The sequence below is a fragment of the Acanthochromis polyacanthus genome, chromosome 7 (genome assembly GCF_021347895.1).
Source record: "Acanthochromis polyacanthus isolate Apoly-LR-REF ecotype Palm Island chromosome 7, KAUST_Apoly_ChrSc, whole genome shotgun sequence".
Taxonomy (NCBI): Eukaryota; Metazoa; Chordata; class Actinopteri; family Pomacentridae; genus Acanthochromis; species Acanthochromis polyacanthus.
This window is the reverse complement of record NC_067119.1, coordinates 9,636,304-9,651,580: the sequence shown is the minus strand read 5'-3', so window position 1 is coordinate 9,651,580 and position 15,277 is coordinate 9,636,304. Positions and strand designations below refer to the sequence as shown.

Genomic DNA, 15,277 nt, shown 5'->3' with positions numbered 1-15,277 from the left:
CCAGGATGGATGCAAAAATAATACGCATTTACTCTTTAGTTTGTATACTGTACCTGCAATTTGCATTTCAACAACTAAATGAAAATTGTTTACTGCATGCTGCTGGTTGAAATGTAAACATCTCCTAATGGGAATTTGTAAAATCTGATGTTTTTTCTGTTATATTGCGTCACATGTAGGGGAAAGTGAAAGAGTTTGGAATTTCAAGCTGCATAAAGTGTCAGTATTTCCATATGTCTGCTGACTTTATCATGTGGCACCCAGAGACCTGGTACAACCCGCAAAAGTAGGCAAACGAGAAGCTGATCTCCTTGAAAGTGAATGATGATAAATGGAAATGCTTATCTGAGGTCGGCACAAAGTGCCTGCTCATCTTTTCATCTCCCAGTCGCACCATATCAGTGTCTCCTGGGACTCCTCAGGACACTATTTGGTTTGACAGGGGAGGCAGCAATGCGGTGTGGAGGCCATTTTTCATCTCTTCCCTGCATTGTTCGGCCTGGACTCTGAGAAGGCACTAATTATTCATTTAAAGCTCCGGCTCTTTCCTCTTCCCTCTAATTAGATGGTTAGTCACTATCCCAGGGCCTCAGGCTGAGGCATTGATCTCCTCTCTCTCAATCTTGTTGTAACACAACCTCTGCCGCACGCACACAGAAATGTTTAAATGGGATAAGAGAGGGCATACAGATGCAGTGAACATGCACAACATACATTTGAGGCTCTCTATCGGCATCTTTCTCCTCTCACACATTTTATTTTGAACATCTGAAAAGCAAAGTCAGTCAGATGGGAACAAACGCTTCTCTCAGTTTATCCAATAATACGTCCTTTATTGTCTAACTGTAAACTGTTCGCATTTACAGCCTGAAGAATTTATGATCTTCATACAAAAACAAAGCCCGAAACATATAATGGCAACTCCAACCTCCTTCAAGCAATAGTGACTTTCCCGAAATGATTGTCCTGGGAGAGTTTAGGCCATATTTCTGTGTTTCTCTCGTGTTCTCGTGGGGCTGTGGTGCAGTCGACAAGACTAATCACAGGCTTGATGAAATGCAGCAGCTGTATTTGTTTATGTATTGAGTATACTGTACTACAAAAGGGGTAATAAATGGGGCCGAGACACAATGAAAGGGAGACGGAGCGAGGAATAAAGGCAGAGAGACAGAACGGGATGGAACGGAAAAATATCCCATAAACACCAACTGTGATAAGTGCTGTTTCCTTGCTTTGTTGCATTAGCATTCCTCGGAAGGCAGTGTGTGTTTCAGGAGGTGTGTTTGTGCGAGTTTCAGATTTGAACGGTTAACCTGCTGGTGTTGGATTAATGGGCTGGTGGGAGAGTTGCCAAGGCATCAACATACCTGTGTTTTAAATTACTTGCATCGAGCCTTTTAACACTTGAGGAATGTGCTTCTACTCTTTCAACCTCACGTCTCTAAAGTGGAAGCACTAATGACTTATTTTTTTGTCTGAGGTTATAGTTTGATTGGCTGTTAATGAAGCGGCGGCGCTCCTTAAAGGATTGTTTTATGGTTTATATTCCCAGTGTTTTTCCAATGAATAGTTTTCACATGCTGTAGCCAGAGATACTTATCAAAGATTTTGTTTTGTGTAAATGCAGTTCACTTAGAGTTATATCAAAACTAAAATCTCTGAGATGTCAAAAGTGAAGTGTGAGAATTTTAATAAAAAAAACCTCGAAGAAATGACTGGTTGTTGCTTCAAGGGCAATGAATCATAAAAAGAAAAACAATAACATTTTTATGCGTCCACAAAGCTGTCAGAAGACATGGCATCTCATATTAGAGAATATTGTAAACGATGAAAGAAGAGAAAAAAGAAACAGTGTTACTAAGGATATGGAAATAAAAAGAAATTGTTTTTTCCCACTGCTCTGCCTCATCAGTCTGAGACATCGTGTGTGCAGCTGGCAGGTCTGCGCTTACATTTTTAATTACTGCAAGTAGCACCTGTGACAGAACTTCTCAGCTGCTTTAACCGAACTGTTACTTTTGTTAAAGCTTATCTTCTTATTAAATTCTTGCTAAATTAATTAATTGTTTTTCCATGGAATTGCAGAAATCTTGGAAAAATGCCCACTGAGATTGCCCACAGCCTATAGTGCTTCAGTTTCGCTTCTTGTTTTATTTGGCCACCAGTCAAAAAAAAATCTAAGATACACAATTTACTTTCATACCTGAGAAAGAAAACCCATCAAATCCTGCTAGAAAATGTTGGCAGTTTTGCTTGAAAAATGTGCTTTTTCTGTGAATCAACTATTAATCTTTGCCTCTCTTTAGGAAATGAATCAGACTGTACAGTTGCCAGTTTATGAGGTGTACCTACAGACGCCTGGCAAGTTAAGGAAAAAACCACCTTAAAGTATGTTGGTCAAATGTTGGCTGGCCCACCGTGTGTTGCCAGAACAGCTGCAGTTTAGATTGAGATCTGGTGACTGTTAAAGTCACCACATTTGATTCACATAATTGTTAAAGTCATCGGACCAGTCAGTGACCGGTTGTGCCCTGTGGATGGACGCGTCCTGGAAGATTCCACTCTATCATGATAGAGATGTTTCATCAGGGGATAAGGGTGATCACTCAGATCAACTTTGTAATGATTTTCAGGGACTCTTCCCTCTGAGGCAAGGGTGTCAAACTCATTATAGTTGGGGGGCCACATACAGCCCAATTTGATCTTCAAGTGGGCCGGACCAGTAAAATCAGAACATAATAGCCTAGAAATAACAGTGACTCCAATTCTTTCACTTGGTTATAGTGCAAAAAAGTACTATTCTGAAAATGATCATGTTTAATGAACTGTCTTTTTACAAAACATGATGAACAACCTGAAATTTCCTAAGAAAAATGAGTGCAATTTCAACAATATTATGCCTCAGTTTATCATTTATACATTACAGCTTATAGATCAGTGTGTCTGCAAAGGCACAAAACATTGAGTTACAGGCATCTGGAGCTGAACGATATAGTAGATCTTGAAATTATTTTAAATTTACAGTTTTATAAACTTACAACTTGCACTTCTCTGTGATTTTTACACATTGCAAAGTTGCCCCATGGGCCAGATTGGACCTTTTGACCGTATGTTTGACACCCCTGCTCTTAGGGGACAAGTGGAAAGAAATCATGCCAACAAAATGATCCCCCACACCATAACAGAGCCATCAGATCCCCTTAATGTAGGGCTCAAAGGTTCTTTTTTTTCTTCTTTTAATATGTCACCCATATGTAGCTAGAACCAATGCATTCTAATACAACATCATGGAAGCAGTAAATCCTACCTTCATGAAATCTGCAGTGATCAGTTTTCATTTTAGCAATCTTAGGGAGGTGTTGATTAATTTGTTTGGTCTTTTTGGAGGTTGGAATTTGTGATTAGAATATCAGAAGTTTAGATTAGGCTTAACTTTTCTGTGGTGTACCTAATAAACCGACAGCTGAGGTTTTAAAGAGAAGTTAATCGGAAAATAACAAGATGTGATAAAGTCAGAATGTGAGCACCACCAATCAGCCACAAAGGGCATCTACATAATATTGGACAAGCGGTTTAAAAATTGGAACTAAATGGTGTAATCCATAAGAAACTGTAAAGGAGGAGTAATTCTGGATGTTGGGTAAAAAAATTCCCCACGACTCTAAATATTCATTGTGCCGTCGCCCACACAGCGAAGCCACATCGAGTATCGTTTATGATCTGTGTGGACTTTATCAGCCATCCACTTTAACCTGACCTTTCATATCCCCACATCCAGAATCCTTCAGACTGTAACTCACAGACCATTCAGTGTTTTCTCATTGAAAGAACAAGCAAGCAACCTAATAAAACAAAATCATCTGACGGGAATCATGTTCCCGGCCCACATAATGAATAATGATTCATTTAGATGTACACCCCCTGTCAAACGTTTTGAGACAGGTTCTAATTTATTTGAAAGAGAAAGTGTCTCAAAACTTTTGACAGGGGGTGTATGTGGGTGACGGGAGACGAGAAGAAAAGTTTACTTTGCTGGATCTGATGTACACACGTGGACAAAATTGTTGGTACCCCTCAGTTAAAGAAGGAAAAACCCACAATTCTCACTGAAATCACTTGAAACTCACAAAAGTAACAATAAATAAAAATTATTGAAAATTAAATAATCAAAAACAGCCATTACTTTTGAATTGTTGATTAACATAATTATTTAAAAAACAAACTAATGAAACAGGCCTGGACAAAAATGATGGTACCTCTATAAAAGATTGAAAACTATTTGACCAGAGTGACATGATTAACTCAGGTGTGTCATTTAATTGACATCACAGGTGTTTCCAAACTCATAATCAGTCAGTCTGCCTATTTAAAGGGAGACAAGTAGTCACCCTGCTGTTTGGTGAAAAGGTGTGTACCACACTGAACATGGACAACAGAAAGCGAAGGAGAGAATTGTCCCAGGACATCCGAAAAAAAATTATAGACAAACATCTTAAAGGTAAAGGCTATAAGACCATCTCTAAACAGCTTGAAGATCCTGTGACAACAGTGGCTCATATTATTCAGAAGTTCAAGACCCACGGGACAGTAGCCAACCTCCCTGGACGTGGCCGCAAGAGGAAAATTGATGACAAATTGAAGAGACGGATCGTTCGAATTGTATCCAAAGAGCCCAGAGCAACCTCCAAAGAAATTAAAGGTGAACTCCAAGGCCAAGGTACATCGGTGTCAGATCGCACCATTCGTCGTTGTTTGAGCCAAAGTGGACTTCATGGGAGACGACCAAGGAGGACACCACTGCTGAAAAAACTCATAAAAAAGCCAGACTGGAATTTGCAAAAATGCATGTTGACGAGCCACAAAGCTTCTGGGAGAATGTCCTTTGGACAGATGAGACCAAACTGGAGCTTTTTGGTAAGGCACATCAACTCTATGTTCACAGACTCAAAAACCAAGCATACGAAGAAAAGAACACTGTCCCTACGGTGAAACATGGAGGAGGCTCAGTAATGTTTTGGGGCTGCTTTGCTGCATCTGGCACAGGGTGTCTTGAAAGTGTGCAAGGTACGATGAAATCTGAAGACTATCAAGGCATTCTGGAGAGAAATGTGCTGCCTAGTGTCAGAAAGCTTGGTCTCAGTCGCAGGTCATGGGTCTTCCAACAGGACAACGATCCAAAACACACAGCCAAAAACACCCAAGAATGGCTGAGAGAAAAGCGTTGGACTATTCTAAAGTGGCCTTCTATGAGCCCAGATCTGAATCCCATTGAACATATGTGGAAGGAGCTGAAACATGCCATTTGGAGAAGACACCCATCAAACCTGAGACAACTGGAGCTGTTTGCTCATGAGGAGTGGGCCAAAATACCTGTTGACAGCTGCAGAACGCTCATTGACAAATACAGAAATCGTTTAATTGCAGTGATTGCCTCAAAAGGTTGTGCAACAAAATATTAAGTTATGGGTACCATCATTTTGTCCAGCCCTATTTCATTAGTTTGTTTTTAAAATAATTATGTTAATCAACAATTCAAAAGTGATGGCTGATTTTGATTATTTAATTTTCAATAAATTTTTATTTATTGTTACTTTTGTGAGTTTCAAGTGATTTCAGTGAGAATTGTGGGTTTTTCCTTCTTTAACTGAGGGGTACCAACAATTTTGTCCACGTGTGTATTGTTTCCATGTATTCAAAGCATTGAAAGCAGCAGCTAATACCAGCTATAAATGTTATTTCAGTTGTTTTTTTGTTGAAGTTTGTTGACACTGCTTTTAGTTTAATGCCCAAATTTTAACCCTTGATAGCAAAAAGACATTTTATCGCTCCCCGTCTTTGAGAAATAACATAACTATACAATAATATAGAAAGCCAAAGGTCTCAAGTGTTGAATATAAACTGGCAAAATTAGGATGCTTATTAAATTTATTTTCCATGTTTTTCGGGGTTTTATATCTACATTTTTTCCATTATCATCGTAGCTTTTCTTGTAGATTATAGGATTTGGAAAGACTGAGGACAGCTTCTCTACTAACATCCTCCAGCGTAATCATAAAGCAGAGATTTTAAAGGTTTATCTTTTAGCCTCCGTGTTCAGCCTCGAGTTCTCTGTCTTGCCTCATCTGGAACACTTTGCAGGGCGGATGCAAGCAAACGGAGTCAGGAGTAAATCTATTTTGAAAAGAGAGACACCCATTAAAAAGAAAAGACTTCTTTAACTCTCTCCTTTTCTTTTTGATTTCCTTCTGCTCTTTACCCTGCACATGTCGTAGGAATTTATAACTGTAATTATGCTTCCTTAATAACATGTTTGTCCCCTCAGCTCATCAACCTGCCTGCATGCGCTCCCTGCCAAGCGCACTTGCCAAAGCCTGCTGCACATGTTTGATGTTGTTTGTTTTATCCCTCTGTGTTGTTCTGTTCTCCTTCTCTCTGATGTGTTTTGGGTCGGCGGTGTTGCTGTTGTGTCTGCTGCGTCGACCGAGGTGTCTCTCTTCCCCGCTAGACAGACACCCGTGAACTTTGTTGTTTTGCCCACTGCCTCCTGCCTGCGTTGTGCTGCACTGCTGCATTGTGGGAAGACGAACTAACTGCTCTTTTCCGAGCTCAGACAGCAGGTCGCCAGGTTGCGATGAGTGCGGCTGCAGTGTAGCCTTCTTTAGTCTTCTGTTTCTGTGTTTTTTCCACTTTCTTTTTCTTTGTAGGAGTCCCCCCCTCCCGCCGTGATCTCCAAAGGTTTTCAGAGGTCTGGTCTGGGCAGACTGTAGCATTTATGCACCTTGTGTTTCCTCCATTTCTCCCCTCTGGCTCGTTAAAGTCTAAATTCCAACAACAGCTTTGAAGTGTGCTGAGTGTGTTTGTATGTGTTTTTTCTGTTGCTCTGCATGGGATATTTGCACTTGTTGCGCCTGTAAAGCAGATGTTTTCAAGAGACACTGCTTTGCTCAAGAGTTTTCATAGAAGAACAATCTGAACCCTTTTTTGGGGGAGGAGCGGGGGGGGGGGGGGTCAACACACAGGATGGTGCATTGCGAAGCTGCCTTCTCCGTCTTCACTTCGGTGCAAACCTCCAACGCTCTGGCATGATACGATCCGACTACCTGCTGCTCCTCACAGCCTCTGGGACTAGGAGAGGACAAAGAACAATAAATTGACTGCAGTCTGCAATCTTCTTGTCAAAGCAGAGTGAAAAAAGGATTTCTGCCTTTAATCTGGCAGCTGAGCCCCGCAGTAGCATTTTTTCCTCTGCTTTTGAATAACGCCATTGAAGTGGTACCTGCCTGCCTTGCTCGGAGGGAGGTTGCTGGTTCCCTACCAGGTGTTTATCTGAGTCTTCTCTTCTCTGCTCCCCTTGTTGCACACTTCACAGTGTATGTATCGGCACTGAATGAAAAGAACTGCTTGCACAGCACTGTCCTCTCTCACTCTGAAAATATGAGGGACCTCGAACTCTTATTACTGTCATGTTTGCCTTAAACCTGTCATATAATCTAGGCCTCGACTCTGCAAGCGGGCACAGTGGAATCCTAGTAAATACAACCATATTAATGCACTTAGAGAGCTCTGGCTTGGCTCGGGCTGAAAAAGGAATATTGCACATGATTTATTGCTGGTCTGAGAGAGTCTGAGGACTTTGTCTTCAAATGTTGAGTCATCTGTCAAACACAGTTCCACACGGCAGCAAATCACGGCTGCAGCCAAAAGCTCGTCGGTCACTTCACGGTCAGCAAACGCGAATGAAGCGCTGGGAGCGGCCGTCTCTCTGCCAGCCTGCCTCATGTCAGCTCCCCTCTACCCTTCCGTCACTTTTCTAGTCTGTGGTGCACATTCTTGCGGACAATGATTTGTGTGGAATCTAAAATATGTCACACTTTTCGCCCACGAGTCTTTGTGCCTCATTTGGACATAGACAGAAAAAATCTGCAGAATCTGCTGTGCGTGTAGAAAGGCTTTCGTGCCAGTCAGAAACTTAACATTGGCAACAACTACCATCTACCAGAGACAACGCACATGTGTGGCTCTTATTAGGGTCACTTCAGTTCACGAAGGCAGTTTTGAGTCGCACTTTTCTTACAGTGATGTTACAACTATTCAATCCAAACCACCTTTTTTTGTTTTTCTTTGCAATACACCAATATATTGAATCATGACAGGCTTGTAGAAATGAACTGAGTGTCTTTCGGTTTCATACTGGGTGCCAGCTGTCATCACAAGAACAGGCAGAGCTCGTGTGATGACAGGCGAAGCTCAAGAGATCCTCGGTTCTAGGACAGTGTCGGTGTACAGTATCAGGGGACGAACCGCTCCACAGCCTCTGAGCTTGTTGTCAAACTTTGTTGCATCCTCAAAGCAAGACGCTGTTGTTGCACAGACAGGACATGCTTGTGTGTAGTGTCTAACTTATGATCAAATGAACATCTTCTTTGCTTTTATCAGTATGTGGAGCAACTACACAGTTACTATATTGCATTTGCATTCAAGAACACAAGTTTCCTGGGGTTACTGTATGTTCCACATTCCAAAGCTCTAATGTCATTATATTCCAGACTTCTTACATTGCTGTGCATAATTGAAATATCAGATTTGACTCTCCAGTAGTTTGAATTCTTGTTGAAGTTTCAGACATTTGGAGTTTGCAAGAAATTAGATTTAAAGGCAGACACTATTTGAGCTCGGCAATAAAGATGAAACTGGAAATTGCAGATGTTCGATATAGAACAAGAATGTTTTGTAATGTCACATGTTTTTGATTTATGCGTTCTCCTTCTTTCTCACTGACAGCTATTATGGACACAGTCTTTGCTGTTCTGTTTTCTTGCCTTTTTCTAACAAGCCCTTTCATACCCTACGGTTGGATGACACCACTTTCAATTAGGCGAGGAACTTTTTTTTCAAACTTGCAGGGAAAATTACTTTTAGATTGTGGATTTACTTCTGTTTGTCAAATCCGTTTCACCTCAGAGCACTGAAATGAAACACACGAGTTAGCCCGCTGGAATCGCAGTGGAAAACAAATCACAAATGGGATAAAGACTGCTGGAGGCTTTATTGGCACTTCTCAAGCTATTACATTGAATTTAAAGACTGGAGTGTTTAATCACTCTGGTAGATTTTGAAAGATTGCACAGTATTTGATGAATACACAGTGGATTAAGGGAGGCAGGCTTATTCATCTGTTTGAATGTGATCTGGGAGGGTGTCACAATGAATCTTCTATCTATCGGTCTGGTTGGTGATCTGTCTGTGATTGTTGGAATGTTTCACGCATTGCGACGCTTTGCCCACACAAAAAAAGCAAACATTTTAATCTTTAACAGTTTTGTATACGACTGACCGCAACAACAATCAAAACCGAGAAACAAAAATTGAAGTGGTTTGTTGTTGCTGCTTCCATCGTTTTATGAGAACCTCAATTCAAATATGTTTCTGATAGCAGTCCAAAGCCAATACCATAGCATTCATTTTAAATAATTTCTCTAATGTTCTGTTTTCACTTTCGTGCTCTTATGGATTAAAATTCATCTTAAAAAAATTAATTTAATATAGATCTGAGATGTTGGACTTGGCCTCCTTCCAGTTATTGCAATTTGTCAAACGCTGTCTGGAATGATGCTTTTTTTTTTTTCTTTTCTTGGCACATCAGGCTTAGAAAATGAAATCTCTCGTCACACATGCACACACAGAGTCACGTATGTCAAAAATGTTATATTCCTAATCTGAACTTGCTCTCACATCTGACTGGGTGCATTTTCTAGATTCCAGTTCTCTGTCGCCATCACTCAAACATCCATGTCCCTTTCACCCCTTTTTCCCCTCCTCCTCGTCCTCCCTCGATGCCTCCTCCTCCTCCTCCTCTTCTCCTTCCTTCAGAAGCCAAATAGTTGGCTTGCCTGTTGGCAATTCCCACTAACACTTTCAAACAGAGTCCTGAATACTTGTTGAGTGTGTCAGCGTAGATTGTTCTCCGGGGTGGGTCAATGAGGTGAAGTGATAATCATAAACATGATTATAAAGCCTGAGCAAGTTAAACAAAACCATGAGACAAGTAATGAGTGCACAGTTTGTGATGTGTTTCATGAAATACAAACCAGGTTTTAGCCTGAACCAGCTGTCATTCTGAATTGACACACATTTTTAAAATAAATGATGAAAAATTAAATTGTCTATTTGCGTACTTGCTACTTTTGTAGAGTTGATCAGACATTATATAAATATCCAAATAAAGTAGATAATTACTCCGCTAAGGAATGCGGCGGAGTTATGTGACGATCGACGTACGTTGTCTGTCTTTGCGCAGCATTATTCAAAAATGGATTTGGATGAAATTTTCAGGAAGGATCAGAAATGACACAAGGACCGCCTCATTAGATTTTGGCAGTGCTGCGGCTTATAGTCTGGATTCACAGATTTGTCAAAGATTTCTGTATCATTGCGAGATAGCGGCATAGCGTCACTGTAGCTATGACAAGTGAACAAACACTACGCCAGAGGCCTGCTGATGATCACGTAATTGCGATCCTACTACACATCGACTGTTGTGGACTTATTGGGACTTATCTATTGGAAATTATACAACAACTGAGCTGCCTTGGCAAAGTATTGCGCTCTCTGAGTGCTTTTGTTGTTTGACTTCATCACACATTTAGACTGATCTCTGTCAGGCATTTGGGTTCTGTAAAGCGTCTTGAGACGAGTTGACTGTAATTGACGCTATATAAATAAAATTGAATTGAATTGAATTGAAGAAAACTTGGACATTTTCTTGCTGCACCACAGTATTTGCATAAGAAGTGTTGAGAGTCAGAATGTGATGCAAATTGCATTTAAGTTTTTGTGTGAAACTGATAATTTTTTCACTGTTATCCTGTTTCTTTATAGTGCCTGGGAACCTGGGCTGCTTCAAAGACAGCGGTGACCCTCCGACTCTGTCCGGCACCAGCGAAACCTCCAACAAACTCACAATCCAGAACTGCATCAGCTTCTGTAGGAAGCAGAGATACAAGGTGAGTTTTGGAACTGAACTAGAAATGTGTAAAATTAAAGTAAAATCTGTAATCCAAGAGCCAAATTAAAGCTGGCAGGTGCTATTAAAGAAAAATGTAAAAGTAGCCCGTATCTTGGCCATTAAAAAGGAGCACTTATTGGATGAATAAACATCCACTAAATTGCCTGTGTCTTGTTTAAAATGGACGCGAGGAGTCTCTGGCAATATTCAAGCTTTTATGCAAATGATCTGCAGTTTATGGGCAGTGTCCTGGCAGTTATCGCCACAATGCCCTCTGTAGTCAGACTTCTTGTTTCGAACCAACCAGCAGATGACGAATCATCAGAGTAATCAAAGCTGACAGCCGGAAATGAATGGGTATTAGCCCAGTGGGCACCTCCTCTTCAGTGCGCTTCCTCATCTCTGTATCTGGCATGCCAATGTCCCAGCCGCAAACAGTGCCAGGTGTTGATTTTCTGTCTCAGCAGATCCGGTTCAGCTCCGTCTGCACTGACAGATACAGACAGGTCCCCCTCCCCGCTCGGTTCGGCAGATGTTACAGGAAATGGCGACAGATTGGCATCGTCTGCCTACCCTTGGACTGTCACTGTCCTCCATGTAGATGTGAAACGTCAGCGCTCAGAAGTTTGGATCCCGTGTGACTTTTTGACAAAGAGCATGCCTGATGAGCGTCAGAGTGGGTGTTTGCTGCGCCCAAAGTATTCGTGTTGGTGTTCTCAAACGTTGCTGCATCAGATGGAATAATGCAACAAGGATGTGGCGTGATACGTCTCGATGCATGAATTCCTATTCCATGAGAAGAGACGCCGAGTGGGAAATGATGCAGTACCTTCAGCCGGGCGAATTCATTTAGAGCCGGAAAATTGACAAAGGCGTCCTTTTGAACGAAGGACAATAGCTCTTTTGAGAACAAGTGGCCGGCGGTGGCGAGGTCAAGACGTGTGAAGGTTTTTGACGTTTCACATTCCTGCTCCGACACTTTCGGGAACAGTTTACCAACAGTTTTGATTACAAAGATAGATAGGTGTTATTTCTGTGAGGTTTATTCCCTGTACCCTGTGTGCAGCTGTGTGTTTGAAAGGAGGCTTCTAATCAGCTGAGAGGTTGTGGTTATAGTGACTCACATTACAGCATCTTGTAATCAAGGGAGAAAGAGCAATTAGGGCGCTTGAGACACAAAGTTTCAAAGAGAGAAGGAGCTGCATATAGTGAACAGTTTACTGCATGTTAACACAGTTTCATATAAAAGTAGCATGACAGACAGATATCATATAAAACTACTTTTATTTTATGTATTTGTGAGCTCATTTTATGTTTATGAAAAGTTGTTACATAATCATGTATAATTTTATGGAGAAATAGAAAAAAAGTCAAAATCTTTGTGTTTTCTCCACAAAATGTGTTCTGTCAGTCGTCAGTGTGAGTCCCTGAACGTTCTCCTCTGTGGCACCCGTGTCAAATGGATTTATAATGAATAGCATTATGGGAAGCATTGCCCCAAGTTTGTTTTGAATTGCTGATGCAATGATTTGCACAACTCATTTTGTGTTTTGCAGCTTGCCGGTATGGAGTCAGGATACGCTTGTTTCTGCGGCAACGAAGTGGACCTGCGTGACCATGGCGAGTCGCCCAGCATGGAGTGTAACCACGTTTGCTTCGGCGACCACACGCAGCCCTGCGGAGGAGACGGCTGGGTCATCATCTTTGACAGTGAGCATTGACAGTTGTCATTCTGGGTCTGACTCTTTCTTCTTTTCACTTCAGTGCTCTGATTTCGATCCTAAAAAATTCTGTACAAACAAAATTTGACAGTCATCCTCAGATGTGGCACCTAAAATTTGAGATTCCATTACTGTTATTAACTTTAATCAATATGTTAGGTATAGTTAAGCTACAGTTCATCTCTAGAAGGTTTAATGAAACCTACAGCCTTCCACACTACTATATACTAACCGTCAAGCCATATGCAAGTTTCTGGGCCATTTTTATTCCAGTCACTTTCACTGTGGTCTCATTTTTCACTGCAATGTAAAGTGATGCAGCTCTATGGAAACAACACAACCATGGCTAGAAGTGAAAACTCAGAAATGTCTTCTGTGCAGTATCACAAAGTTATAATGTCATAAAAAAAAACCACGGTAACCTTAGTAGCAAATGTATGAGAAAGCTGCGCGAGAGGTGTATTATAATATTGTCAAATAATTTCTGTTCCAAAACAGAACCACAACACATGCCTTGTTTCAACATCATGACACCAACAATGAGCAAGATTTTTGCATAATAAACTTTCTCGATCGCAGACAACAATAGTATCTGGAAAATTGCAGGTACAACATTTTTCAATTGCGTGCAGGTGTTAAGAACACTGGAAAAATGGTGGCTCTACATACTACAGGTTATATATATATTACTGCTTGCATATTTGATTTGTTTCCATAATTGTTTGCAATCTTCTAAACACAGCCGGCAGTTCAGCCAAAAAGTGACAGAATTCTTGTCACCTGACTTTTTGTCACAGCGGAGTCACTCAGGACTTCACAGTTGGTCCGAAGAGTAGAGAATGTTTTGATCTTTAAATGAGACATGCAGAAAAGGAGTGATTTTATTGAAATATAACTTTAGGTTTAGGTTTGGTCAATTTTTTCAACTAAAGGGCACTTTACAGATGAATAGTTCAACAACCACCAGAAAGTTGAAAATCTGATCATTTTCTTTATTCTTGCAGTTTCCGACTCTGATTAATTTGGTTTGTTTGTGTAAAGATAGCATGCTGTCCAAAGGTGAATCATTTGCTCTCTAGTTTGTATTACTTCAGGTATTAAGTACATGTTGGTATCAGATCTGTACTACTAATCTTCTGACTGAAGTTTTGAGTGAACTTCATCACTAACTTGATGCAACTTTTTCATCTCTTCATGCTGTTTTTGTTTTGTCAGTTTGTTGATTCTGCTTCAGTGCATCTTCTGAAGTGGAGTACTGACTCAATACCTCAGCATTTTTATGAAAAAGCAAAAAGTCAGCCGTTGCTGTGTTGCTACAAAACTAAGTGAGCTATCAACAGTGAACAAATCTGTATCTGATAACAGAATCAATGAATTTTATGAACATATTAACTGTTTTTAATGTGGATCAGTCACATCATGACTGATCCACATCAACACTTAATGAAGTTAGTTTTGGGGAGAAAGCTAATCCTATGTGTGCATTGATGTCATAAAATCACAAAAGAGGTCCTCACAAGACCAGAAATAACCCAGTATTCAGATCTTAAACTAAACACTGTGCTCTTTCTTCTAGCCCGAGTTGGGGCATGTGGTGGGAACTACTCCTCTCCATCAGGAGTCATCTACTCCCCCGACTTCCCCGACAAATATGGGGCTGGCCGTGTTTGCTACTGGACTATCCAGGTCCCCGGCTCGTCAGCCATCCTCTTCAACTTCACCTTCTTTCACATCTCCGACCAGACCGACATGGTGGAGCTACTGGACGGGTACACCAACCAGGTGGTGGCCCGTTTTGACTGGCGCAGTCCGCCACGGGAGCTGGTGAACATCACCGGCGACTTCGTCATTCTGTACTTCTACTCCGATCGCACCAACCAGGCCCAGGGATTTGCTCTTCTCTACCAAGGTGAGACTTTCAAATCCCTTGACTCACATTATTAGTTTGTTAACCACGCCTGACGTGTACGTCAGCGGGGTTACTGCATTCGCTTCAGTATCTGGCTGGCTGGGTAAGTATGTATGTGTGTGTGTGTATGTCCGTTCAGATATCTCTGCAAGTGCTGAAGTCAGGATAATCAAACTTAATCGGTCTAAGGTCCCCTGCTCAGTTGTGGAGTTAGAGGTCAGCAGATCAAGGTCAAGGTCATTCCCTACATACACCGAGTGCATTTATAAGCACACATATTTGAATGATAGGGCCATTGGGCGTGGTTCTGCCATCTACTGAGGGCTCGTCTAGTTCAACCTGCGTCAACTACTGCACCCTCCTATCCCACCAAGAGACACATTAGCATGATCACATGTGTGCTGGCTTCATAATGGAGTTTTGCATAGGAGCCCTCACTCAGTAGACTGCTGCCTGTGTGAGGCGGTTGTCACGCCACTGGCAGGCCCTTTTCTCTTTTCATTTGCTAGTCAATGTCTCACAGCCCCGGGTGACACTGCATATTTAGATACTGTTTTGTTTTTCTAGGAACTCACTCTCTTATCAAGCGGCGGCAGGCTGCTTTGCCTCTCCAGTGTGTGTTCCTTGGTGAATTGCACAGCA

General features: G+C 41.4%; 1 protein-coding gene across 2 annotated transcripts in view; it reads left to right on the top strand.

Moving 5' to 3' along the window:
• The window catches only part of kremen1 (kringle containing transmembrane protein 1), a 68,049-nt gene that overhangs the window by 41,244 nt on the left and 11,528 nt on the right, over window positions 1–15,277 (top strand). For both annotated transcript variants that reach the window (XM_022207131.2, XM_022207132.2), the window contains exons 4-6: window positions 10,879–11,003; window positions 12,562–12,715; window positions 14,303–14,635. In XM_022207131.2, the coding sequence (XP_022062823.1) occupies window positions 10,879–11,003; window positions 12,562–12,715; window positions 14,303–14,635 (612 nt within the window). The remainder of the gene's footprint in view (window positions 1–10,878; window positions 11,004–12,561; window positions 12,716–14,302; window positions 14,636–15,277) is intronic.